Source organism: Notamacropus eugenii, chromosome 1 (genome assembly GCF_028372415.1).
Source record: "Notamacropus eugenii isolate mMacEug1 chromosome 1, mMacEug1.pri_v2, whole genome shotgun sequence".
NCBI lineage: Eukaryota > Metazoa > Chordata > Mammalia > Diprotodontia > Macropodidae > Notamacropus > Notamacropus eugenii.
Genome location: NC_092872.1, coordinates 714,810,732 through 714,838,001, shown reverse-complemented (window position 1 = coordinate 714,838,001; position 27,270 = coordinate 714,810,732). Strand labels below are relative to the sequence as shown.

General features: G+C 40.4%; 1 protein-coding gene across 6 annotated transcripts in view; it reads left to right on the top strand.

The window, feature by feature from the left end:
* Window positions 1–27,270, top strand: part of HYDIN (HYDIN axonemal central pair apparatus protein) — a 468,388-nt gene that overhangs the window by 259,121 nt on the left and 181,997 nt on the right. For all 6 annotated transcript variants that reach the window (XR_011972958.1, XM_072636610.1, XM_072636609.1 and 3 more), the window contains 4 exons: window positions 1,247–1,505; window positions 2,474–2,617; window positions 13,301–13,444; window positions 14,731–15,044. Coding sequence is in view for 5 of the 6 variants with exons in the window: in XM_072636610.1 (XP_072492711.1) it covers window positions 1,247–1,505; window positions 2,474–2,617; window positions 13,301–13,444; window positions 14,731–15,044 (861 nt within the window). In the remaining variant the exon portion in view is untranslated. The remainder of the gene's footprint in view (window positions 1–1,246; window positions 1,506–2,473; window positions 2,618–13,300; window positions 13,445–14,730; window positions 15,045–27,270) is intronic.

The window sequence follows — 27,270 nt, the reverse complement described above, 5'->3', positions numbered from 1 at the left end:
TACTTACCAAGACACAAACTGTCCAAGTTGACCAAGGGGCCCAAGACAAATTCAATCTTGCTAGCCAAGTACCTGTTCAAGCTGCCACATGGACACTGTGAACTTGGCAGCTAGATTGTGCATTGGATAAAATACTGAACCTAGTGTCAGAAAGACCTGAATACAAATCCAGACTCAGATATTTACTAGCTATGTGATCCTAAAGTATGAGTCTGTATTTGCACAGAAACACAGGTGTAAGTATGAGGGAAGAGCCTGTAACCTGCAAACACTCCCAACTCAGTTAATATGGTCATAGAAGACCCAGAATTTAATCACCATGTGTTAATGACTACTAAATTAATGGTATAGATGTGCCTATGTCCTGATCTCTTTATGAGGTATGAACACCTATCTGATTGAAATGGGAAGGGAATGATAAATTAGCTGAGCAAACAAATTAGCCATACCTGTGAGTTAAACTTTAGCCAAGCATGGAAGAATTTCGGCAGCTAGAGAACTGGAGATGGTACATAACAAGAACTGCCTGGCATATGGGGGGAGGAGGACAGAATTTGACTTTCCTGCCCCTACCCCACAACAACTGCATAGGATGGTCACTTTAAAGGGGAGTCACTGAATCGATAGAAGACATTTCATCCAGCAGAGAGCAAAGACCACACTCCAGAGACAGATGCTGTTACAGAAAGACATTCACTCAAAGATTGATTCAATGAATTCAAGGATTCATCTTTATGAATCATGACCCCTGGCATCAGAGAAAGTGGTTAAGCTATGAAATGAAAAAATCATCAGAGATGCTGCACCCAAGAGGAATCAGTCTCTGCAGAGAAACAGGACTTCCAGGTCCTGTGGTACCTGGAGTTGTGTTGACTTTGCCAAACTTATATTCTACATACACATGTGCTTTACACACAGGTCATTTAGTTTAGGGTCAGTTTTTCCATGGACATTATGTATATTTGTGGGAGAATGCATCCTAAGTTTATCAGGGAATATTTTTACAACTGCTCTTTACTATGTCATCTTACTAAATGCCTTTGCTAGGAGCTAATTGAGTCTACTGGTATGACCAAATGGTAAGCACACTGGCAGGGGCTCATGAGCAATAGGATGAGGAGTTCAGACCCACAGAATTACCACCTAGAACCCATAATCTGTGAGTGAGTTGGTGGAGTTGCTACAGAGTGACAGAGTACATCCCATGCAAATTATAATTTCCTCTGTGTTTCTGAAATCTTTACAGCGTGGACCCCTTTTTCTATCACTTAAAACTGACCAACAAGGGACGCCGATTCCACCAACTGTTCTGGATGAATGAAGGTTTCTATCACAGTCATAAACAAAAAAGATCAAACGTTTCCATTAACAGTTCCACAATCCAGAGCAATTCACCAGCCTCAGCCCCAGAGGGTCCTGTGTTTCATGTTCACCCTGTCAGAATGGAGCTAAGCCCAGGCCAAACATCTGAATTGGTGTTAGAAGGATTTTCTGCTACTCCTAAGGTAAAAAACAAAGGACTAACAATGTAAGTCTTTTACTTTCCTCCCCAATAAAGCAACTATTACAAGTATTTCTTAAGGAAAGTCCCTTGATATTTAACTTAGAAAATTAATTTCTAATTAATTAATTTAGCTAATAAAAAGAAAAGCATGTCTTTCAAGGATTGGTTTGGATCTATGACATACTACAGTAGCATCAATTGCCTTGGTTTCTATACCTACTGTCAACCCTACTTTAAAATGTCAGTTAAGGAAGTGTCTGACTGCTGAAATATGCGATCAGTTACTGAATCATGTGAACTGTTAGGAGGACTCCAATTGAGGGGGGACGTCTATTGTTGTTGTTGTCACATCAGGTAGGTGACACCACGACTTAGAAGTGAATTGGATTTCAGTGAAGGAGGGCTGTGTGCAAAGTCACCAGCCTCACTGTCTCCTCCAGAGCCATCTGGGTTCAGTGGCCAGATATAGATCAGGAAGACTGGAGATGGCCCTCTGGGGGTAGGGGGGACATCTAACTTTTAGCCAAAGTTATTGATCCATCCATTTCTCCTATCAAACTTTACAATATAAGATTAAAGATAACCAAAAAAGAGACACATTCATTATATTACACACACACACACACACACACACACACACACACACACACACACACACATACACACACACAGTTAAAGGCTAATAATGGTTCACATATCTATAGCATTGAACTATACATTGAGCACTTTTACTAACAGCCCTGACAAGTAGGTAGGAAATACTTTTTAATCCCCATTTTACAAATGAAGAAGATAAGGCTAAGGGGCCAAACTCTGACAAAGAAGCACAACTTTTAGAAAATATTGTTTGATTACATTTCTCGTCCTAATCAACACCTTTTGTTAGTTTGGCTTGGGGCTCAGGAGGCAGTTAAGTGGAAGGTCTGCCTATTCCTGACTGTTGTCATCATGCCTCAATCTTCTATACAGGTCGTCAAAGAAAGGCTGGTGTGCTATGCCATCGTAGGAGGAAACATAAGGAAGACACAGATCATGACAGTAGATGTCATCTGCGAGTTCATCGCACCCATTATACAACTCTCAACAAAGCAGATCGTATACCACCTGGAAAAGGTCAGTACCTGGATTAACGTATGTGCACCAATTGACATCCATCGTGTTTAGGCACAAATTTTTATTTTGGAAAACAAAACTTAATAATACATTAATAAAATACATATGCCTTGAAATTGTTCTGAAGCTTCAATTTTGATAAAATCAAAATCTTATACCAGAATATGGCATGTAAACTCCTGTGAAAATTACATTTAGAATGTTGTTAATGAAAATTAGCAAAATTGTAAGATCCCAAATTCACTGGAAATGTCTTTTTTCAGTCATTTTGTCCTCATTAGGCTAAAATAGATAATAAACGATGTGTAAATTTACTCTTTGGAACTCTTGGTACTTTTGAGAATTATTTACTCCTACTTTTTGGACCAGGATCGTAGGCTAAGCCTTTACTTCTTCTTTCACTGTTGTTCAGTTGTTTCAGTTGCGTCTGATTCATCATCACCTCATTTGGAGTTTTCTTGGCAGAGACACTAGAGAGATTTGCCATTTCCTTTTCAAGCTCATTTTTCAGATGAGGAAACTGAGGCAAACAGGGTTAGGTAGCTTGCCTAGGGTCACACAGATAGATTGGAACTCCTGTCCTCCTGACCCAGGCCTGGTGCTCCAAACCAGTGTGTCATCTAGCTGCCCTTTCCTTCTCCTCCAAAGCCTTCCCCAACCCCTTTTAGTGCCAGGGCCTTCCCTCTAGTTATTATTTCCCGTTATCCCGTATGTAGCTTGCTTTGTATCTATTTGTTGCTTGTTCTTTCCCTCATTAGATCGTAAGCTCCTTGAGGTCAGAACGTATTTTTTGCCTCCTTTTGCATCCCCAACACTTAACACAGTGCCTGATACACAGTAGGTGCTTAATAAATGTTTATGCCCAACAGAACGGGCAGATGAAAACAGTGTGTTCCACTAACCACGAGGGTGGCTGATTCAGGTCATGCGGAGTGTTTAGAGTTTGATCAGACATTGAAGGTGCCACCATGTCATCCACTGCATCCTAGGCCATCGTCACTTCTCCTAACTGTTGTCCTGCCACCGGACTTTGATGACTCTGGAAAAGAGAGTGAGGCTGATGACTTTGTGCTGCTCTGCCTCACTTCAGTCTAACTTACCCACGAGTCAAGACATCACCCATGCTATCATTGGTCCTCTGAAAACGAAGGACAAACAACATTGATTGGTTGATTGAATTTGGCCTAGTCCAAGAGGTTCACAAGGTGTTTTTTTTTCTTTTTTTAAAAGAAATCAATAGGCACTGGCGAGTCATAAAATCTAATTAAAACTATTTTAATAATTGATATAAATATATAATAAGAGAATAAGAAGAATATAAAACGCTCCTCTTCCAAAGTCACTGAAATAGCTACAAGCAGAAGACCATTCAAGCTCAGGAAAATATTGTGGCGACAACCTTACTCACCCTTACGCTAGTCTTTTGTAATTTCAACCATTGTCTGTGCCAGACACCAGCCATTGGGCTGGTTGAATAACAGCCCCAAGAGTTTGCCAACAACCTCACTGTATCCTCCCTTACCCTTGGTAAGGAGTACTAAAAAATTTCTGGTGGGTTTTCACCTAAAACAATATCAAAATATCCCTAAAACTAGAAGAGGAGCTTAAAATAAAAATAAGAAATTAAAAAACAATGTAAATCATTTTTTCAAAGTAGGAAAATTATGTAAAGACTAAGTTTGGATCCCATTAGAGACTTCTCCTTTGGGGCTACCATCTTCTTCCTCGCAAGTTGAATTAAGACTTCCCTTATATCTTCATCCAAAGACTTAAATCCCTGCCAAATAGGTTGAAGTATCTTCTTTCCTTCATGTAAAGTACAACTAAAAAATAAGTTTATGTCTCCCACATCATTAAAAAGTAACCCCCTCCCAAAAATTCTACCCCTTACTCCCCAAAACCCTTATTGGGAAGGAGCTGTCCAAACCATCCAAGGGAGAAAAAAATCTGCCAATTAAGAGTAGCCTAAGCCATTTCCCTGGGTCATGTGGATCCTTCCAAGGGAGGCACAACCCTCCTACTTCAGATATCTGCAGCATCCATCCCTCAATGCTTCACAATTGTGTCATTGCCAGGAAGAACATCTTCTGTGTATACTTGGTATGGTCCTGTTGCTTCCTACAGTTTTGTTTTCTTCATTACTATTTCCAAGGTTATCCAGGTAATAGGTGGCAGAACTAGGATTTGAACCCAGGCTTTCTGACTCCAAATCCAGGATTCTTTCCATTGCACCACCCACCACACATCTGCTGTCTTTGAGCAGAATCTCCCAAGTCTCCTTTTGGTTCAGGAAATCAATCAGTAGCAACAAATATTGTTTGGGTACCTACTCAATGTCAGATGCTATGCCCTAGGCACTGGGGATACCTCCACCAGGGGGAAGGGCACAAATGAAGTCCCTGCAAAGGAGACCAGAAAGTGTCCATTCAGTGCTTAAAAAGAAACAGAGAAGCACCAAAAAAGCTCAGAGAGGAGAGAAGGATCAGAGAAAGTGTTCTGAAGACAGTTCCAGAAGAAGAAAGATGAAGAAAAGATTACCAATTAAGAGACCTTGCAGAAAGTAGTTTCTGTTGAATAGTGGAGACAGAAGTTAGACAGAAAGTGGCAGAGAGATGGATGCAGCGAGCATAGACAGCTTTTCCTAGGAGTCTGACAGTGAAAGAAAGAAGAGACACAGTAAGGTGATTTTAGGATCAAATAAAAGGGTTTGGGGTTTGTGTTGGTTTGTTGTAAGGGATGGAGAAGACCTGGACATGATTGTCCAGGGAAGCAGGGAAGAAGTGAGTGGGACAAGGAGAGGTTGGAAATTAGGCTCCCAGATATGGATGGGAGAGGATGGGGTCAGGGCATAAGCAGAGATGTTAGCATCGGCAAGAAAGGATTTTTCCCTGAGGCTGGAGCAGAGGGGAAGAGGAGGGAAGAGAGGACAAAGAGATGTAAAGGGGGAAAGCAGATGAGCAAAGGAGCTCAGGACAGAGGCCTCATCCTTTACAGTGAAACAAATAGCGCTCTCCTCTGGGGAGTCGGCGAAGGAGCAGTAGAAGAGGCGATCTGAGAAAAAGAAGCTTGATTTTTTTGTATGGAATTGCTTTATATTGACTATCTCATTTCTCTTAAAGAATCCAAAAATGTTATTGCAAGCTAAGCAGGAATGTGTTTACTTACCGTGGCCACTCGTTAGAGGAGCAGAGACAACCAGAGCTAACACTAAAAGTCCTCTTCCACTTCTTGGGCAGACCAACACCATAGGACATAAATGAGTCTGGGCACACAGAAACAGGAGCAGGCTATTGCCAACAGCCATGCCACAGCTGTATGGTATATTTTTCTGAGGTAACTCGGTGGCAGCTAGGGGGGCACAATGGATGGATTCAGGAAGACCCAAGTTTGGATCCTGCCATAGACACTTGCTGGCTACCTCACCTTGGACAAATCCTTTCACCTCTCTCAAGCTCAGTTCTCTCGCCTGTAAAATGGGGAGAATAATAATAGCTACCTCCCAGGGTTGCCATGAAGATCAAATAATATGTATGCCCAGTGTTTTCAAGTATGCACTGACGGCTAGGTGGTACAGTGGGTAAGAGGGTTGGACTGGAGCTAGGAAAATAAAATTCAAATCCTGCTTTAGACACTTATGGTGGGACCCTAGGTAACACTAAACCTCTGTTTGCTTCCATTTCTGTAACTGCAAAATGGGGATAATAAGTCCCATCTTCTCCAGTAAGTCTTTTCCCAATCTCTATTAATTCTAATGTTTTCCCTCTTTTAATTATTTCCTATTTATCCTGTATATGTATAGCTTCCTTTGTATATATTTGTTTCGCTTCTTCTCTCTCCCATTAGATTATAAGTTCCTTGAGGGCAGTGACTGTGGGCAGTGATTGTCCTTTGCCTCTTTTTACATCCCCAGTGCTTAGCCCAGTATCTGACACATAGTAGGCACTTAAATGTTTACTGACTGACTGGTTCTTAACTTCCTAGAAAACCCAAGACATTTGGGGGAAGAATAGATTTTCCGCTATCCTTTTGTAAGGAAAATTCATAGAGGAATCTGCAAGTCATCCGGGCAATCCTGCTGTTACTTGGTTTCCAGTAACAGAACTGAGACAACTTAGCCCATTGGTGGTTTCCACTCTATAAATGTGCATTATTATTTATTGTAATATTTTCTATTCCTGTAATCGAGCTTGTAGCACATTGTAACTATAAAGTTATTCTTTGAGGTAATCAGGGATGATATTCCAAGGCAGTGATTTCAAAGATTTTGAGAATGTTGTGTTTCCTCTAAATGCAAAGGCTCACTTAACAGATTTCTTTATAGCCCTTGAAGAATGCATTAGCATATGTCCAAGATGTGTCTTTAATGTGCTGTGTAAGAGAATGACTTGGAAGCAATTCACAGTCTGTTGGAGATCTTTAAAAAATCCATTCTTTAATGTCAGGCTTGATGAGGGACAGATCTTTTCCATAATGGATTCTGAATCAAGGAATGTCTTTTCACAAGATGAGTTACATCAAGAGATGAAAACATGGCAAAATGGAGCTCTATAGTTATGTGAAGATTTCAAATTTTAAATTATGTGAATAGCCTAGGCAGTCATTTCCTTGGAGATCTTCAGATAGAGGCACATTATAGTGAGAATTCCTTGAGTTGGCTGTGGAGGTTGCTACCTACTCTCCAATTCTGTAATTTTGTGAAATTCCTAGGTTTATCAGAGCCTTGGCTATCTCATTGTAAAAGTGAAAGAACCAGCTTTCTGGTGACATTCTCTGGTGACATCCCAGGTGACAACCCTAGGACAAAGCCTCATGCAAGAACTTTGCCCTGGTAAGGTCCCAGACAAAGTAATAGGGCACAAGCAAATTTAAGTGTGTTCTGCAGAAGGAAGTGGAGGTGGTATAAAAGAAAGAGGTATGATTGTGACTCTGCCCTTAGACCAAGTTTGTGGAGCTGGAGCTGAGAGAGGAAAATTCTGCTAGAATAGGGATAGCTGCTGCCTCCCAGTAGTCAGGAGAAGGCAGTTTTCCCTATTACGGCAAACCTACACAACATGTTGGCCCTTCAAGGATCTATGATTCACCCCAACACAGATTATGCCCCTTCTCTGACTTCGAAGGTAGTTACTGAGCAACGTTGTGGCCCAAATGGTCATCACCCTGCAGCCAGTCTAGTGCTGAATCTCACTAAATTTATATAAGCTGGTTTTCATCTTCTGGGCATGGACTTAGAGCTTTCCAGCTTGGTAGCAATTGCCAAAGTCTGCATTCCAGTGGCATAGCCTTGAGAACTTGGCATTGCCTCCCTAGCATCAAAGTCAGACTTTTGTGGAGTCTAAGGAAATAATAGTGTAACATTGTACTTCTGCAGCACCGTTAAAATGGCTAAATAGCAATTCATTTGGGTTTTAGAAATAATCTTCCAAATCCATTATAGTTTATCCTTACTCTTTCTATGATGTGTAAGAAAGGAATGAAGGAGACAGAAGGGGAAAGGAAATGGATCCTAGATTTGGGATAAGGAGCTAAATATTCTTAGAGACTGCAAAGGCATCATCAACAAAAACCCTCTGACAAATTCTGAATTATTCTGCATTATAAAAAAAAATTGTCCAGTTATCTCTTCCATATAAGAGTGGAAACAAAGGTTTTGACTTGGAAAGTGACCAACAATATGTCTTAAGCAGTTTGAGCCATTGTTTTCATCTCTTTATACCTTCATGACATATAAATCTCTTAAAATATATATATATTTCGTTGCTTAAACATGTATGACTTAATTTGATCACTAAATAAAATATTGAACAAATAGTGAATTGTGGTGAGCGCTGAAATCGACCCTTTACTGATTCTACTTTGCCTTCTTTGATGCATTTCTGTTAAAAGTATGGTCTCGGCATCACTGTCCTTCTTCATTTCATCCCTCCTAGTTGGGCTAACTTTGACATGGAGGGCCCAATTTCATGAAATATTATTTTACTTCTCCCTTACCCTTTCCGTCAGTCCTCCAGAAATAAGCTAGTTCTGTATCCCTTTCAAGGGATTTTCCCCTCAAATCCCTTGCTTTTGCTTTTTTCAATGACCTTTATGCTAGATGCTACTTTAGATTTATCCCCCTCCCTCAAGCATATTAACATCAACTTACCCTTGACTTCTTATTTATTCAGGTCTGTTATAAATTACATAAGTTTCATCTCCTTAGTCAATTTTCGCATCAAAGTCTCTTTCCTGCTCTGTATTTCTCCTTGGGAAAACAAAGTTGCAGACCTCATTGAAAAAGTATTTTTTTCTCATAATGGAGTGGACTCAGTTCTGCTGCACAGGTGATCTTGGGGCACTGGTCAGTTTCATTAGTTTATAAGTATATTGCAGTCTGTAGTCTTTCAATGAGTAATCTTGAATAATTCAAATTAGTGCTGTTGGTAATTGCTGGTAATTGTCCTTGCTTCCTCCTGGCTGTTTGCAACACTCTCTCCTTGACTTGGAAGCTCTAGAACTTGGTGACTACGTTTCTGGGAGAATTAAATAGAATTTCTCCTTATTAGCTTCCTGAATTCTATTGATTTGCACTCTGCCCACTCTGCAGTTTTCTTCTTTCTTGATATATGGTAGTCAGACTTTATTTCTTTGTATTTTCTGAGACCTGTAGTTCTTAGATTTCCTCACAAAGCCCCATCTTCTAGCTCTAGCTGATACAGTTTGTACTAGTAGGAGGTCTTCTTCCAACATTACCATTTTTAAATATTGCTGGTTTTTCTTTCATCTCTGTTTTCTTTTTCTACCAGTCAGTCCTCAGAGGTCCAGTGCTTCATTGGAATTTTTCACTGTCTTCTGTTTTATCCCTCCTTATGTTTGTCTTCTTGAATTCACCTTTCAGATTCTGTCTCCAATCTTATATGTACCAAGTATTTCTATGTATCTCTTACTGTAATTCAAAACCATTCTGAAGGCTCTTTTAATATATCTATCCTCTCTTCTAGATATTTGGATGCTGTTATAATCTTATTCTTGCCTTATGGAGATATTTCCTTGCTTTATTTTTATAGTAGTATTTGTTTCTTATACTGGGGTCTCTTTATTTCTTTTTTTTTTTCAGTTTTTCTGTTGTCCTTTCCTTTTTGCAAATCAAAAAACTTAATGCTATGTTTAATTTCTGCTTGCATTTTGCTAGCAATAAGGGTATTGAAGGGTGACAATTTTATTATTAAGCATCTCTCATGTCTTGATATTAAGATTTAATTGTATGCCACTAAGTTATATATTTTGCCTTCTCATTTTCTGTTCAAGGACATATGCTTCAACTTTATGATGATATCAGTACCCTTATAAAGAATATCCTCCTGTTTTCTCCAATACCAACTGTTTAATAACTACCATTCATGAGCTATAAAGATGCACCCACATCTATGTAGCACTGACAGAGTCATCTCAGAAGCCAGCAGATAGTCTGTGTCATGATGTCCTAGTGCTAGAGGTAGAAAATGTTTCCTGCTAAAAGTTGGGAGACAAGCAGCCCAGGTAGAGGAGGTCAGTCTAAAATAGGATAGATTGTTTGTATATTGACCCTTCCTCATCACTATTCTCCATATGGCTCTAGGCCAAAACCAACTGAATGTGACTCTTGTTTTTATCTGGAATATGCCAGATCATCCTTCTGGGAAGGTCACCAGGCAGACATTTCTCCAGGCCATGGTGGGTCTGCTAATTTAAAAGCCAGATGGTACTAATACTTTTTCCCTAATCATTGAACTGAGAATTGCAAGTTCAAAGCAAGACTTTGTATCCCTGTGTTAGGGGTGGATAATCTAAACCCCAGTGTAACAAAAACTAATGAAGGTGAGCATGATATGGTCTGACTGAGGAACTTGGAAAGTGGAAAGGTTTGCATTTCAATCCTTTTCTTGATTTGATCTGTACCTGCATTACAGAAAGAAAAATGTATTATATTAACTTGGAAACAGTCACAGCTTTGTTATAAGGAAAACTTTGAAAATTAATATTTTCAAATGTTTTGCAAACAAAAAACACCATATACCTATTTTATATGCTTTACTATAGAAGCCCAAGGCTGTAATCAGAGCCCAGTTATTGGATGTTTTGCCCATTTTATTGATACTCGGATTGTTTCCCAGGGGGACCATGAAGAAAGAAAAGAATCCCACAGTCACTATTTAATTTACCAGACTTTCCCTCATGACATTGTCATTGTTACTGTCCCCACCTCTACCTCTACCATCAAAGTTATTTATCAGGCACTTCCAATGCCCATAAGTTATATCTGTAATTTGAAGCTTGGTACATATCTATTCTGATTTTCTTAAAGAAAACAAAACTTATTTTAAAATTATTTTATTCAAAGGACTTAATCTTACAGTATGATGTGGAGAACCATTTTAGAAAAGGAAAAACTGAGTCATCCACAAGGGAATATGACTGGTTCATGTTTCATCAGCCAGTCAATAACAAGACCAGAAACTGGATGCAGATTTTCTGACTCAAATGAGCCTAAATCCCACTAGCCTACCCTGATTTCAGGTTTGTTGTTGGTTATGAAAATTAAGGAGCTTGTTGAACAAAGCTGGCCCTGTGTGTATTCATCACTTTCAAATATTTAAGTGAATCTGGGATTGTACGAAGGTTGATATTCTCTCCAATGTTGTGGATTACCGCCCATCTATGCCTACCCATTCTCCTTGTCTCTTGCAGGCCCACCTGAACTCACCACAGGGGATCCACCTAATGTGTAGGGGCATCTCTTGCTTTGTCTTGACCTCATGAGAACAAGGTACCATGGATAGAACACTGGGCTTAGAGTCAGGAAGACAGTTTAAATATGACCTCAGGCCCTTACCAAATGTGTAATCCTGGGCAATCTCTGCCTTAATTTCCTTAACTGTAAAATAGAGGTGATAATAGCGTCTACCTCCTAGAGCTGTTGTGAGGATATAAAATTAGATAATATTTGTAAAGAGCCCGGCACAAAGTAAGGACTTAATAAATGGTCATCATCATCATCGTCATTGCTCTTTCTCTCCATGTGACCATAGAGTTCTTGGATGATGTAGTACAATCCAGTTATCCTTAGTAATTCCCTGTTTGTATGGTGAATCAGCTTAGTCTTGCCTCTTCATTTCCCTTGGAGGGTTGGTTATTTTCAATTCATCGGAGACTCTGATGTCCCATGACTGATGCACACAGATATGCACCAGTAGTGTATAGGTATTAAAAAGGTGGACCTTTTTCAGGGTGATGTTTCAGTGTCGTAAAAAAGAACTCTTCCATTTCCTAAAGACAATCTAGCCCATTCTCCTCTTGTTCAGCTCTGGGCCTCACTCACCGTTCATTTATCACGTCAGGAGATGAGTTCCATGGGACTAACCGCATATCAAAAATCTGAACTCCGTGGCAGTCTCTTCTCCCACTTAGTTTTCCCAATATTTACTAGAACAAACTCTTTTGAGTGATTCAAGATCTCTTCCAAGAGGTTCTGTAGCATTTGAGTACCATGGGTCCCCCCATATTTATCTCTCCTGATATTAAAAACACAGAGTCAGTGGCCAAAGCTATGTTCGTTGTTAGAACTTTCAGTCATGTGTTCACTGGAGACATCTGTTTGGAAGAGAGCCTTTAAAGTGGAATCTTGCTCTACTGAATTAAATGCTTCTTCATAGTCAATAAATAAAAAGCACCATGGAATCTTATATTTGATATGCCTTTCAGTCAATTATGTGATGGTAAATATGTGGCTTACAATGTGAAATCCTGTCTGTTCCTCATCAAGGATATCCTTAAAGTATGGGGAGATATTTTTATAAAAATTGTAAAGAAATGGGAAAACAGCCATATGTCAGTAGTTGCCAATGTTCTCTTGGTCTCTTTTTACAATAATAATAATGTTTCTATTTTTTCTGTTTCTTTGGCATCTTTTCTTCCTGTAGATCCCTTGGGGATCCATCCCCTGGTGCTAACACAGTTGCATCCCCTCCGTCACAAACCTATGACTTAGTCTTGCGCAGCTGCTTCTTCTATCTTTGTCTTCTTCAGCATCATCTCTAACCCCTCTTATAAGCAGATCTAAGACTGTGAAGTTATACTCCAAGTGTGGTGACTCCTCTGTCCTTGATGGTAAAAAAAATTACAAAAATCTTTGCAGATATTTTCTGCCTTTCATCTATTTGTTCTCCTCCTGGTTTTGTCCTTAAATTCCCTTGGAATGCCTTGGCTTAGTTGGGTCTCCCAGCCAAGTTTTGCTTAAACTAGGTTCACCCTCCACTGCTTCTCTCTGTTTTATGAGGCTATACTGCTCATAACCTTCCACTGTCCTTCTTTGTGAGATTTTATAAATGAGTATATGTTTTAAACTGGTGCTGCTTTTGACTCCCATATCTCTCTCCTTTCCAAGTAGAAGCATTTGCTGACTAATGTATGTTTTAGATCTTGTGGTCTTCCCATTAGGACATTTTATTTACGTCAGATAAACATGCCTGAAGTTATAATCTAGGTTGATTCCCTTATTTTCTACCCATATTCCTTTGCTTATAAAGGTCTGATTGTAGGTTATATGCCTTTTTCTTTTTCTTCTGGTCTTATATTAATCTTGATCTTTGTTGGTAGCTGAGCAGGACATGAAAAGTTGATGTGTGTACCTACTCATTAATTTTGTTTGTTTTTTTGCCATTGATATAGGAGCCACAAAGTGAGTTGGAGGCAGAATTCAAGCCTCTCACCCTAAAGAACATCTCCTCTCTGCCGGTCCGGATGCTGCTGTCCACCAAAGAACCCTTTTACCTGTGTGAGCTGGATGGCTCCCCTCTGTACCAGTCCTGCGGGGTAAGCAGACAGCACACTTACCTGATGGCAAACAAGAAGGATTGTGATTGGTGACTCCCTGCTCATCCAGTTGGTATCATGGCATGTTTTGAAGGATGGGGATGCAGGGGATGTCCTGAAGAAGCCCTACCTACACAGATGGGAAAGGGAAGAGGGGGCCTGTGGATTGGAATGAAGCAGAGGCTCTGGCTTTCTTCTGAACTAGGAGGTGGGGAAAGGGCTCCGGTGGGGGAGGGCTAGAATCCAGCTTCGGGAGCGAGGGGAGTAGCAGCTATTTAGTAGGAAGACTAAGGGAGAGAGAAGATTCCTCTGGTACCTTGAGGAGTCTGGGTGGTAGATGGAGTGCAATCAGGTCCTGCATCCGCCCTATTGCCTCTGCAGGATTTCTTGAGCAGAGATGGTGTGGGCTTCAGGCCATGGGAAAGTGGAATCAGGGAAAATCTAGGGAGTGGGGCTGGGAGAGAGAAATCATCACACCCAGCCTTTCCTATGAGGACCCTGGCATCCAGAAGGATTTCAGTCAAATGAGATAAAGAACAAATACCTTCTAAAAAAGCAACCAAGGAGTAGAGTAGTCCCTTTAAAGCCATGAAAACCCAACTACAGACTTCAGATCACAGACATCAGCTAAGAACTCAAACGACCTAATCCATCCTTTTGGGGACCATTCCCCAAAGATTTTTTTATTAATCTTTTATCAAATCTGATTTTTAAAAGTCTCCATCAATTCACTTGTCCTCATTGTCATAGGAAGAACATGGAACAGCTAGGTGGTATGTGCATAGAGAGTGCTGGACTGGACATTGAAAACACTGGAATTCAAATACTGCCTCAGAAAAGCTTGCTAACTGGGTGACCCTGGGCAAATTACTTAGCTTGTTTGCCTCAGTTTCCCCATCTGTAACATGGGGATAATAATAGCATCAAATTGCAGGATTGTGAAGATCGAACAGGCAAATGTAAAGCAAATCTAAAAGTGCTATGAAATGCAAGCTGTTATTATTCAGCGCTGTTATATTCATTTTAAATGTTCCCTCCTACCCTTGTCTCCTTTGTGATCTTACAGTTCTTATTATAATCTCGTTCCTTTCATTTCCCATGCCTATACTTCTTTATGGTAGGCTTTCTTTTTATGTCACAAAAATAAGATGCAAAACAGATTTAGTTGTATTAAACTTTTGCTGGTCAATGTGTGGTATGATAGGTTATAGTCTGAAGGTTGGGCTGTTTTTCTTAAAGCATTAAAGTGCATGGTATAAAACGTGGCTAATGTTTCTTATACTCAGCCTTTAGAAATGGCAGTTGGGGCTGAGAAGAAATTGCTGATCAAGTTCGACCCCCGTATCCGAAGTGATTTGAACCAATGGGTGTCAGAAGAAGTCCTGGCCATCAAGTATTTAGAGCATCCCCAAGTGGATTACATGAGCCTAAGGGGAGAAGTGCATTTCCCTAACCTCACCTTTGAAACCATGGAAGTGGATTTCGGCTGTATCCTGAATGACACAGAGGTGATTCGATACATCCAAATGGTCAACTGCGGCCCCCTGGTGGTGAAATTCCGATGGTCCTTTCTAGTGGATGACAACGAAAACCAGATAAGGTAGTGTCTGACCTGGCAAAGCCTGCTTCTTTCCCTTATGAATCTCTCCTTCTGTCTTCTCTTCCTTATTTGGGGTTTGAGCCTCCTTCTCTGTGACCCACGTTTTTGTCTTTCTGTGAATCAGTTCAGACCCAGACAGTTGATTCAATGGACTCTCTAGAAGCACCACCTTTCAACCTAATGAATTCAGTGGCATCCATGAGGGTCTGGATTGTCTTTAGAAGGATGCCCCCTGATCCTACTGAGGGTTAGGAGAAATGTCTATCACTAATCAATCACTCTGAATGAATTCATCAGACCAGGTGACTCTCACTCATGTACTCTCCACATGGGAAGAGATCTTAGAAGTCATTAGGTTCCATGTTGAGTTCCATGCCTTAATTAGGTTCAATGTTCTAATAATCCTACTGAGAGTTTCTTTGAGCCCCAATCTCAAATGTTAAGAACGCAGTTCTTGTTCATTTGTTTTTCAGTCATGTTGGACTTTTCCTAACCCCAGTTGAGGTTTTCTTGGCAAAAACACTGGAACAGTTTGCCATTTCCTTCTCCAGCTCATTTGACAGAGGAGAAACTGAGGCAAACAGGGTTAAGTGACTTGCCCAGGGTCACACAGCCAGTAAGTGTCCGAGGCCAGATTTGAACTCAGGAAGATGACTCCTCCTGATTCCAAGCCCACTGCTCTATCCACTGTGCCACCTAGCTGCCAGTAGGAAATAAATATTTATATAGCACCAATATATGCCTGGTACTGTGCTAAGCCCTTATTTTACAAATTGTCGCAATAACCCTGTGATGTAAAGGCTCTGATTATCCCCATTTTATAGCTGAGGAAGGTGTGGTAACCAAAGGTTAAGTGACTTGCCTAGAGTTCCATAACTCGGAAGTGTCTAAGACCAGATCTGAAGTCAGGATTTCCCGACTCCAGACATAGCACTCTATCTACTGCACTACCAGCTGTCTGCTAGGGTGCATATAGTAAATCTAATATCCTTTGATTTCATGAAGAATAGCCAAGTGAGGGAATAGCAGAGAAAAGTAGATTTATGACACCAGTGTTTGGAGGTAGCCCTCATATTAAACTAGATTTTAATTCAGTTAAAATCTAATCCTGAATTTTATTTTAACTTTGGAAATACTGCAATAGGGGTAAAAAAAAGTCTTCCATTTCAGATGTTTCTGGGTAAGATTATTCATCTACTCCTATGTTCACTGGGGTATTAGTGTTTCTGAATATGTCTTTCTTTTCTTTAGGCAACTCAAAGGCAGAATCAGTTTTCAGATTTTAATTAGCCTGACCTTCATTTCAAATGCCCATTGTATCATGGAGGCACTTCATACTCTCCTGACTTGTTAGCGCTTCTATGTGATCCCCATTTTATGTCTGACAATCAGAGCCTGTTTTCTGCAGTTCTGTGCCTATTAATGAAGCAATCGTGTGCTCTCTCTGGAGTCTCCAGTGAGTACCTAATGACCATCCAAGCCCTTGCTTGGAGTGTACAGCCAGCACTCACTGGAGCCTCCTGCTCATCAGGATGCTCATTAAGAGGCCCAGAGAAAACACAAGCAGTGTACCATAGATGGTTTTTGTTTGGCATTTAAATATTGTCAATGTTTAACATTCTAAATAATTGAGGAAGCTAGTCAATCTGATATAATGGGCATTGACCATCTTGTTCTGTGGAGGGGCACAGCTTAATGAGTTTTTTCCTACTGGGGCCAAAGGACATTCTTTCCTTTTCTTTGGAGGCACAGGACCTGCAATTAAAATCATGACATTTAAAAACTGATTTTGGTCAAAGCTACCTTAAAATACCTATCATAGCACCAATTTGTGTCTGCATGAATTGATTTTGAGCTCTCGCCATTCATTGTCTCCCTTTTTCATACTAACTGCCATGGGGACATGGGGTGTTTGCTCAGTGAACAAATACAGAAACTTGAACAGGAGGAAGTCTCTCTTCTGAACCAAGCAGAAGACTTTTCTACAATTGAGCCCAGTTCGCTGGCTCCTGTTGCCAGTTCTTCCATCTTGGCAGCATTATCGACAGGCATCATCAGAAATATTTGGGTTATGTGTCTTGAAGCAGAAAAGTAAGTAAGCAGTGGTCTCATTTTTCTTCACAATCAAGAGAAGAAATAGAGTATTGCATTTAATAAATTGGAAACAGCAATCCTAGGTTCTGTCCTCAACTCTGCCATTGACCATTAATGGGGCAGCGTCAGTGTTGAAGCTCATTTTCTGACATCCAGAGAAGAACTAAGAATTCTTTGAGGTGAACTGACTCTAATGTCTCTTCTCAAAAGGGGAACATGTCAGTTGATCTATCTAAATCTTTATAAATAGAAATGGAGGCCCTAGTCATGGAAGAGTGTAATGAGCCTTAGGCGTTGGGGAGTCAAGAGCCCCAGATTTTAATCCCAATTCTGCTCAGGTTGGTTGGATAAACTTAGGCAAGTCATTTTCTTTTTCTGGGTCTCAGTTTCCTCATCTGCACAAGAAAAGGCTTTGACTAGATGATTTTTCATGGCCCTTCAGCTCCAAAGCTCTATGGGGTCACAAATGATCATAATAACCCTAACAATGATATTGGTAACATATTAGGTATGAATCATTCATTGATGGCTTGATAATGCTTTGGGCATCACCTAGAGAATAACTGTAACCATATATGTACATATTTATGAAAACGTACTAAGTCATTCTTTTTTTTAATGTAAATAATCTTACTTCATCCAATTTCTCCTCATAGGTCCTGATTTTCAACTCTTAAATTAATTGAGTTGGAGTCAGGAAGTCCTGAGTCTGAATTCTTCCTCAGACACTTCTTTGTGTAGCTCTGGACAAGTCTATTAGCCTCTCTTGGCCTCTGTTTCCTCATCTGTAAAATGGGAATAATAGCGTTTGTGAGGCTCAAATGTAATTCCATATGTATTTGTACTCCAAGTTGTCAGTCCTCAAAGTTCTATGTAAGTTGTTGTTCAGTTGTTTCAGTCCTGTCTGACTCTTCGTGACCATATTTGGAGTTTTCTTGGCAAAGATGCAGTAGTAGTTTGCCATTTCCTTCTCTAGCTCATTTGACAGATGAGGAAACTGAGCCAACAGGGTTAAGTGACTTGCCCAGAGTCACACAGACAATAAGTGTTGGGGGCCAGATTTGAACTCAGGAAGATGAGCCTGCCTGATTCCAAGCCCACTGTTCTCTCCACTATGGCACCACCTAGAAAGCTATTATCTTCATTGCTTTTCCCTGAATCCTTTCCAATTTCTGACTTCTGACTTCTGATTTCTCACACTTCTGTAGTTATCTCTCACAAAATTTCTTCTTAAACCTCACAAAAACCTAGGAAGTAGATAAGGCATATCCATTTTACAGTGGAGAATGCAGACATCATGGGGCTCCAGTCATGGCCAAGATCATAGACTGTTTAGTAGGTAGCCCCCAGTGGGCATCAGCTCTCCTGACACCCATACCAGACCACACGGACACTTCATGAAGGAGGGGAAAGAAAGTAGCAGGAGGGATTAGCTAATAGTCGGTTTTATCTGAGGGTCTGCATGATGGCAATTCCAACAACAAACTCTTATTAGCCACCCACCATGTACAAGGAACTCAAACATCAACCAAACCTATGGAAACAAGCTTACTCCCTTTTTAAATTTTATTTTTATTATTCTGATCCTAACACCAAAAAAAATGAGCTTTTTGATATATAAAACAGAACAAACAAAAAAGAATTGTTCATGAAACTGAGGCTCCCTCTTAAGTAGAGCTTGTTTTTCTTTGAAAATGGGTCATATCTTCAACATGTGACTTTCTAAGCTGTCCTGCCTTGATGTTTCCTTTGGTTTCTTCATGCATTTATAGGTGCTTCAATGCTTCTCTTTCCTTTTTCTTTTTTTCTTGTCAGCCTAGCACTAAGTCCCTTTTTTCCTTACCTCAGTTCCCCCATTAACAAGAGGGGGGAACCCTCGCTATAAATATGGACAGTCACACAAAACAAACTCCCACACTGACCACACTGAAAAACTAACAATGTTAACTCTTAAGTTTCGGGACTCAGCTTTTGCATCCAATGAGAATCCAACATAGAATCAATGTAATGGAAAGGTCCTCCACTAAAGTCATATTCTAAATTCTCACTGTGGTGTGGAGAGGAGTACAGGCTTCTTGAAAGCTCTGTTCATGGAGAGACAGCTAGTCAAAAGCATGGAACAGCAATGGAGTGTCATGGATGAGAAATGGTAAGAAGGCTAGTGTGGCTGGACCACAGAGTGTTTGAAGAAGACTAATATAGAATCCTGGAAAGAGAGATTGGGACCAGGCTGTAAAGATCTTTCTGCCTGGTTCTATATGCAACAGAGAGCTATTGGAATTTACTGAATAGAGAGAAAAGAATCATGTCATCAGATCTGTGCTTTAGGAAAATCGCCGTAGGAGCTGTGTTAAGGATGGATGGAAGAGAGGAGAGACTTGATGCAGAGAGATAAATTAGGAGGTCAGAAGTGATGGATAACCGAACAAGGGCAGTTGCTGTTTGGTGGGGAAAGAAAGGGACCGGTGGGAGCAATGGGGAGATAGAAACAATAAGATTTAGCAACTGATCCAGTGACACGTTGCCTTTGACCTCTGAGAGCTTCTGATTTAAGATGACAGCACCCACAGCCACCCACAAGCAGCAGAAGCAAAACTGCCTTCACACTGAGTAAGTTCATTGATTCCTAAGGAAAATTTTCAAAAAATAAATAGAATTTTAAAAGAATGTAAGCTTGAGAGCAGAGATCAGTCCATTGGTTTAGTTTATGTTGAGTGTCTTGCATATGGCAGGTAGTTCATGAGTGTTTGTGGTTGGAACTGAATTCTTGCAGGTGCTCCAATAAAACCAGACTATTAACCAATTATAATTATCAGCTTACAAAGGCACATTTTTTGAGAATGTGCATCCTTGCTGTTTTGGCAGCCAATATATTCTTCCTTCACTGTCAGGTCAGGCATCTTCTATCCGTGTGAGACTGAAAGCTTCATAGACACATCATCATTTTTAGAGGAGACCACATTTCACAGGGAAGAAAAAGATTTCTTGTACTTTAGTTAGGAAACACAAAATGCATGTTGGCAAAAGATCATTCTTGTCAGATGCCTCTTTGTTAACATTGCCAGCCTTCCATTTCTAATTAGAACTTACTTCATCTTTTTAATTAAGAAAAGAGGGTTTTCCTTTTTGCGTTTCCTAATAGGTTACTTGGTTTGGTAGTTTTATTAATTTGTCAGATTCTTTCTTGTCATGATATATTAAAAACTTTGAAATGCCCAAATAAGGGGTCCTTAAAAAACACAGTGATGATGATGACATGTATATATGTTTATCACAGGGGATTATGATTCTGAATTTAAAATCTCCCTCATAGGGACCCAAGAATTTTCCCCTCAATTGTGATCTTCATTCTTCATTGCAAGAACAAAACAAGATCTCTGTATGAGGAAAAAGTTTGGAAAAAGTGAACACCAAATAAAATGAAAAGCTCCCTCCCAGAAATAGTGCACTCAAACTGGAAGAGGAAAAGTATATATTGTGGGGTAATAGCAAGGCATGTTTGTACTGACTCCTTGTATACTGTCCTTGTAACCAGGAGACCAGGGAGAAATAAGTGCAGGTGTGAACACTGAGGCACATGCATCATCATAGGAATACATTCCTTCAGTTGAGGAACAGCCAAACTGGTCAGCATGGTGAGAAAATGATCTCTGTGGAAGATTTATACAGAGATGGCTCAAAGCTTCCATCAGCCTTTCCTTGGAATAGCCCCGACTGACAATTCTGAATGTCAGTTGGGAAAGAAAATGTTGGCTTGTGAGGGTATCTGAGAGCCTGAGAAGTCGGACCTTAGACAAACGGGCAGAGCGGTCATCAGTAACAGTCTTACCCTTACTTTTCTAAATAGGATTGTGTTGTGTGGAAGGGAAGATTGTTTTGTTCAGCCCTGGAGGATGCAGTTAGGAGTAATGGGCAGCAGCTGCAGAGGCCCGTTTACGCTGGACGTAAGGAAAAACTTCCTAATAGCTTCAGAGCTATCCAAAAGTGAAATCAGCCAGCACAGGAGGGAACGGATTCCTCCTCAGTGGTGGTCTTCAAGCCAAGGCTGAGTACAACTCATTGAGGGACCTGCCTGCTCTTGGGCACACAGGATGTGAGCCTTTGAGGCCTCTTCCAGCCCCCAGATACTGTGGGTTATTGCCTCCACCATCTTGTTCCAGAATGCATGATGTGGCCAGCTGAGGACACATTAGATTAAAACCCTCCTATTTTAAGGCCTAATTCTAATGTTCTTCCCTTCAGAATGCTTTCCTGGATCTCCCCAACTAAAAGTCATCCTTCCTACCCCAAAATTCGATGACACACTTTGTACCTTTCTTATGATCTCAATACTCTATGTAGTATAATCAAGTCTCCTCTTGTGCATACAGGTGTATATATAGAAAGCCAACTGTACCCAGAGAAATCAAATGACCTGGCTTTCACCAAGAAAAAAATCTCTTTATATTCATCACGTTCTCACTGGACTCCTGTGAGGATAGCCCTGTGGAGCTGATTTTCCCTCCCCAGATTTTCACTGCTCAGGAATTTGCAGCCATGAAAGTTTGGCCTTGAGATCCTGAAGTGAGGCTCTGCATGACCTTTTTAGTGATAAATAACATTATTGACTGTTTATGAAGGCCTGCTGATTTCTCCTTTGGGGAAATGTGCTTTGGTATCCATCATGGCCCAGCAGAAGCCCTGACATTGATTTAGGAATCATTGCTGCTTCTCTCACTTCTTATGCAAGGAGAGGAGCTATCAAATGAAAACGTGACTGCAGAATATCTCATTTATTCCTTTTCGATCCTTGACCCTCTCTGTAGTGCTAGTGAAGGTGATGTTACCATCAAGAGTGTGGAATTATAGCCCCATACTTGGGCATGGGCCCTGGACCCCCACAAAAGGAGCAGGACCAACCAGCCTGTCATATGCAGAGCTCACAGCCAGTCCAACGAGCAGCCCCATCCATCTGTTCCAGACACACACTGGCATTCTGTTCCTGTCTGAGTTTTAAAATCTCCAGTTCTACGTGCCTGGCCCTTCCATTCCATGGCAGACCTACTGATATCTCTGCCCAAGCTATGACATCATTCTGTACAACTCTGTTTCAAGTCCTCCATTGTAACCTGGAAACCATCTACCCCAGTGTCCCCTGTGATCACTGTGAAGGGGTTAATGGGCAATACCATGTTAGATGACCAGATGACTACTTCTAAGTGCCTTCATGAGGAGCCTCTGAGATCCCTTCCACCTCTAGCTCTTTGATCCTGATTAATGGACATCTTGTCCTGGGTAATAAAGATGACCCTGTAGCTATATCTGTTTTCCTGTTTTCTGATTTCTCTCACCCCAGGAATTAGTGTCCTTCAGCAATGAATTCAGCACGCATTTTATCAGCAGTATTTACCAGTCATTAAAGAGGGAAAGGATGACAGAATGCTCTTCTCCCCTCTTTTTAGGAGGACTCAAAGCTCAGTCATCATTTCATATGTTCTTTTAACAAAATTCAATACTAGCATTATGTTATAAAGAATATTTCTTTCCTCCTAAGAACTACTCCTAAAATTTTGGTAGCTTCCACTAGGTAAATTAGTGATATTAATTAATGGTTGCATAGGCCCAGTGGATAGCTTCTTAGATAGTTAAATATAGATAGTTAAAAGGAATGAAACATGATCTAAATACCTTAGCTCGACTTTAAGCTATGGAAGCTTAGAATTGCACTGACTTTTGAGATACCCTGTATAAAGAAACAATACATTAGCAAAATAACAGTATAAACTCTTTAACTAAACTTTAACCATCATCTTAGTTTTATAGCTAATCATAACACAAAACAAGATTTTTTAATGCAACAACTTAATCACAAAAAAGATATTTGACTCACTAAACTCAAACTGTTACCAATAACTACTTAATGAAGCTTTAGTGTTCATTCCTACGGTCATCTGAGTCTTTACTTTCTATTACATGTAGCACTGCCAGCTCTCCTCTTAATAACCTCCCATCAAGTAGCTTGTAGCTGAAGTGTTAAGAGCCCTTAGAATTTTCTCCTTCTGCTTGAATTAATTAATAGTTGCTCATAGCACAGCCGTCTCCCAAAGGTGCTTAGCTCTTGTTAGTTAGCTACTCTCTCTCTCTTCAGAAAGTGAGATTCTTCTCTAACTCTCAGGACAGGCCACATCACCTTTTCCCTCCAACCATTGCTTCCTGTTTCCTCTGTCTTCTCAGCATTCAGTTCAGTCACCATTCATTAAGTGCTTACTATGCACCAGCATGGTACTAGGTGCTTTGCAATTATTATCTCATTTGATCCTCACAACATCTCTGGGACATAGGGGCTTTTATTGTCCCCATTTTACAGATGAGGAAACTGAGGCATAAGAGATTCAGGTTCATACAGCTGATAATTGTCTGATGGCGAATTTGAACTCATATCTTCCTGGTTTCAGACCCAGCGTCCTATCCACTGAACCACCTGGCCCTACAAAGGCATTATCTTGTGAGATGGGTTGCTGACCTCAGGGAACAGCCAGTAATCTAGTATGACTAGAAGGTAGAATGCATGAAGTGGAATAATATGAAATGAACCTGAAAAGGTAAACTGCAGTCTAATTATGGAGGGCTTTAAAAGCCAGTCTGAGGACTCTAGATTTGATTCAAAGCCAATAGAAAGCCACTGAAAATTGGTTTTGGCCAATTTTTTGGAGGAGACGTGGATGATACAATCGTACATATCAAGGACATTATTTTGAAATTTATGTGAAAGAAGAATTGGAAAGGGAAGGAAATAGAAGCAGGGACTCCAAGTAGGAGGCTATTACAATAGTCCAGGCAAGAGATGTCATGGGTCTGGACAGGGGAAATGCAAATTCAGCGTTGTAGTTCTTATTCTGGGTAGTTAGGTGGCACAGTGGATAGAGTAGTGGTTCTGGAGTCAGGAAAACTCATCTTTGTGAGTTCTAATCTGGCCTCAGATACTTACCAACTGTGTGATCCTGGGCAAGTCACTTCACCCTGTTTGCCTCAACTTCTTCATCTGTAATATGAACTGAAGAAATAAATGGCAAGCCACTTCTGCCTCTTTGCCAACAAAACCCCAAATGAGGTCACGAAGAGTCGGACACAACTGAGCAGCAAGTTCTTATTCAGGAGGAAGCTACCACTCATGGACTCAAGTCTCTATAATAATTATTATCATTTACATTTGTAGGAGTTTAAGACTTACAAAACACTTTTCCTCACTCCCATTTTACAAATGCAAATACTGAGGCGTCATGGCAGTGGTCTAGATTGGGCTGTAGCCCCAGGCTTCTGAGGCCACTGCTCTTTTCACTATACCAGACACTCTTAAAGATTCAAGTCCCATCCACAACCAAGTTCAGCGAGACTCTAATATCGAAAGGAGTTTGTAGAACAAGAATTCGTAGTCCTGGGGAATCAGGTAAGATCACGCTGGTCTTCATGAGACAATAGGTTGTTATAGGAACCAGGGAAAAGCACAGGATATATTTGAATAGGTGATGAATAACTATTTGGTAGTATTTAAGTGCCGGAGACCTCTTGTTGGCCCAGGACATCCCTCAACCACCTCCAGTTCTGAGTATTTGCACTGTCTACAAAATAAAGTCCATCCATATTCATCCTATACTCTCCTACTACCCCAATGCTGGCCATTCATTTCCTCTAGCAGTAAAAATTTCACCAAATGTTATTTAATTCTGTAAGAAATATTGTGTTTTGTGTTGGATGTGTAATAGCAAAGGAAACCAGATTATCTGTCTGTGAAAATGCTTGAGGGAAGTGTGGAGGAGAGCACCTGGTCAGGGAAGCCAACAAGATGATTTCCACTCCATAATCTAGCATTGATTTCCAGTCTGCTTTTCAGAACATTTCTTTTCCTCACCAATGCAAAAGTAAAGAAGCAACCTCAATGATTAGATTAGAAAAGGAGGAGACAAAGCTCCATGAATAGCCATACTTTACCTTTGGAGGACCAAACACCATCAGGAGATTTTTTTTTCTTTTTTTTTGGATTGAGCCTCCAGTGTCTTCCTATTGTTTATAGAACAAAATATAAACTTTTGGGGCTGGCCCATGAGTCCTTCCATAACCTGACCTCACATGCTGTCTTTCCTACCCTATTCACTCACTGCATGTCCTTACCTTTCCTCCTCTTTCTTCATGTGAACTGACTTCCCTGCCTGGTATTCTCTCCTCCTTTCCTTCTTTTCCTTCGAGGTTCAGTTTAGAAGTGTCCTTCTCTCTGGAGCCATCTCAGAAGGATTCCTATCCTTCTTCAAAGGTTCCTAGACTACTTTCTCTGGCTTTGTTTTGCTTTCATCAAGTCCTCCAATGAAATGAGTTGTGTTGTGTTGTGACCAAGATATATGTCCCTACTTTCCAAACAAATATGTAAGTTCCTTACAGGCAGGAACAGTGTAACCATTCATTGCCTTGAACATAGCAGATGCTTAATAAATGGTTGTTAAATTTAATTATATTTATCACATGCAGAGTAAGAAGTAACCTACACTTAGGTCACAGTGGTAAGAGTTCAACTCTAAAGAGGAAATTGTCCCTTCCCCATAATACTGGGGGACTTCATGGAAGTATGTTTTACATTAATCCTCAGTTAACCATGACAACAGCTTCCATTTTCTTTCATTGCACAGTGACTCCCTTGTGGCACAGGGCCCCATCTGTTAATTTAGGGACTTCTGAAAGGAATCAAGAAATAGGAAGGCAATGAGACCTTGTGTTGTTCTCAGGGCTCTTTGCCCTGAGGTGGGGAAGGCAGTGAAATGTCCTTCTGACAATTCGATTCTGGCACTTGGGAAATTAGGGTAACATATCTTGAGATCAGCTCTGAACATTTTATCTTCAAGATGCACTTTTAATGAATCTTTCGGAGATATGAGACCCCTGTGATTTGACTTAGTCAAGGAAATTGTCCATACTCATGATGCCCAGAGAAATTTCCAAGTGAAGTTAGTTCATGTTTCCTTTCATTATCCTTTCCTCTGTCTAGTCTTTTTGTTTCAATGCATAAGTCAGAGACTGTTCTGCCCCACTGGGATTCAGACAGATCTGGCATTTTTCTTTTCCTCTTGCCTCTGCTTCATACCCTTCATTTGGGACCAACTCCTTTATATGGTTAATCAAAACTAATATAAAATTAGATATTAGCTTAGGGTAGAATTTTATTTTTCTTTATTCTATATTCAGAAGGTGGTAGATTTGTACAATTTCTCTTACCATGGCTGTTCTTGAGGGTTGGCCTCAGAGCTCAAACCTTGGAAATAAGAGTTAAGAGTTAATAAAATATGATCCTATGTATTTTATTGATTCATTATGTGTGTGTTGTTCCATAAGTCACCTCTCAGTGCCTCCCTGTCCCAAATCAAAGGACAGATCCTCTGACAGAGTGGATGGAGTTCTGGCCTTGTAATCATGAAGGTTCATCTTGGTGCATCTCTGGCTTCTGATGCTCTCTGTGTGGCATTGAGCCAGTCAACTACAGAGCCCATCAACCTGCTCCTTGGTCAACTCTCTAAGCCACAGCTAGCTTGTGATCTGCAGCATTTTCTAACTCAGTACATAAAATGGACATAAAATTACCCATGCTAACCAAGTTTACAACATGGGTGTTGCAAAAGCAAGTAAATAGATTTCAGGAAAATGCTCCGAATTCTTTGGGCAAAAACTCTTTCACTCTGCAGGTCCCTGCCATGGCTTCTGAACTGACAATCAGTTAGACTTATGGCCCAACAAGAAACAATGCAGAGTAGGGATCTTTATTTCTGCTTCTGATTCCTTATCACTGAAGGGTATTTCTTCATCCCACATTCATTGCTTAAGCCTCTACTATGTGGCTAGGACTCTGCTGTGCTCTGGACGCTCTGAAAGGTGTAAAAAGTATTTTTTTAAATCCCTACTATGAAGCAATTTGTAGCATAGTTAATAAAACCTGAAATAGGAAATAGGACTCCTACATTTGTCCCCTTACACTCTCCAGCTGTGGAATGCCTTACTTACTTTTCCCATGTTCAGTGTGGGATGTTTGGAGTAATTAGTCACAGAACTCAGCACTTACATTCCCAGCCACCCTTGGTTGCTGAACAATACAGGAGACACATAAATCCAGTAG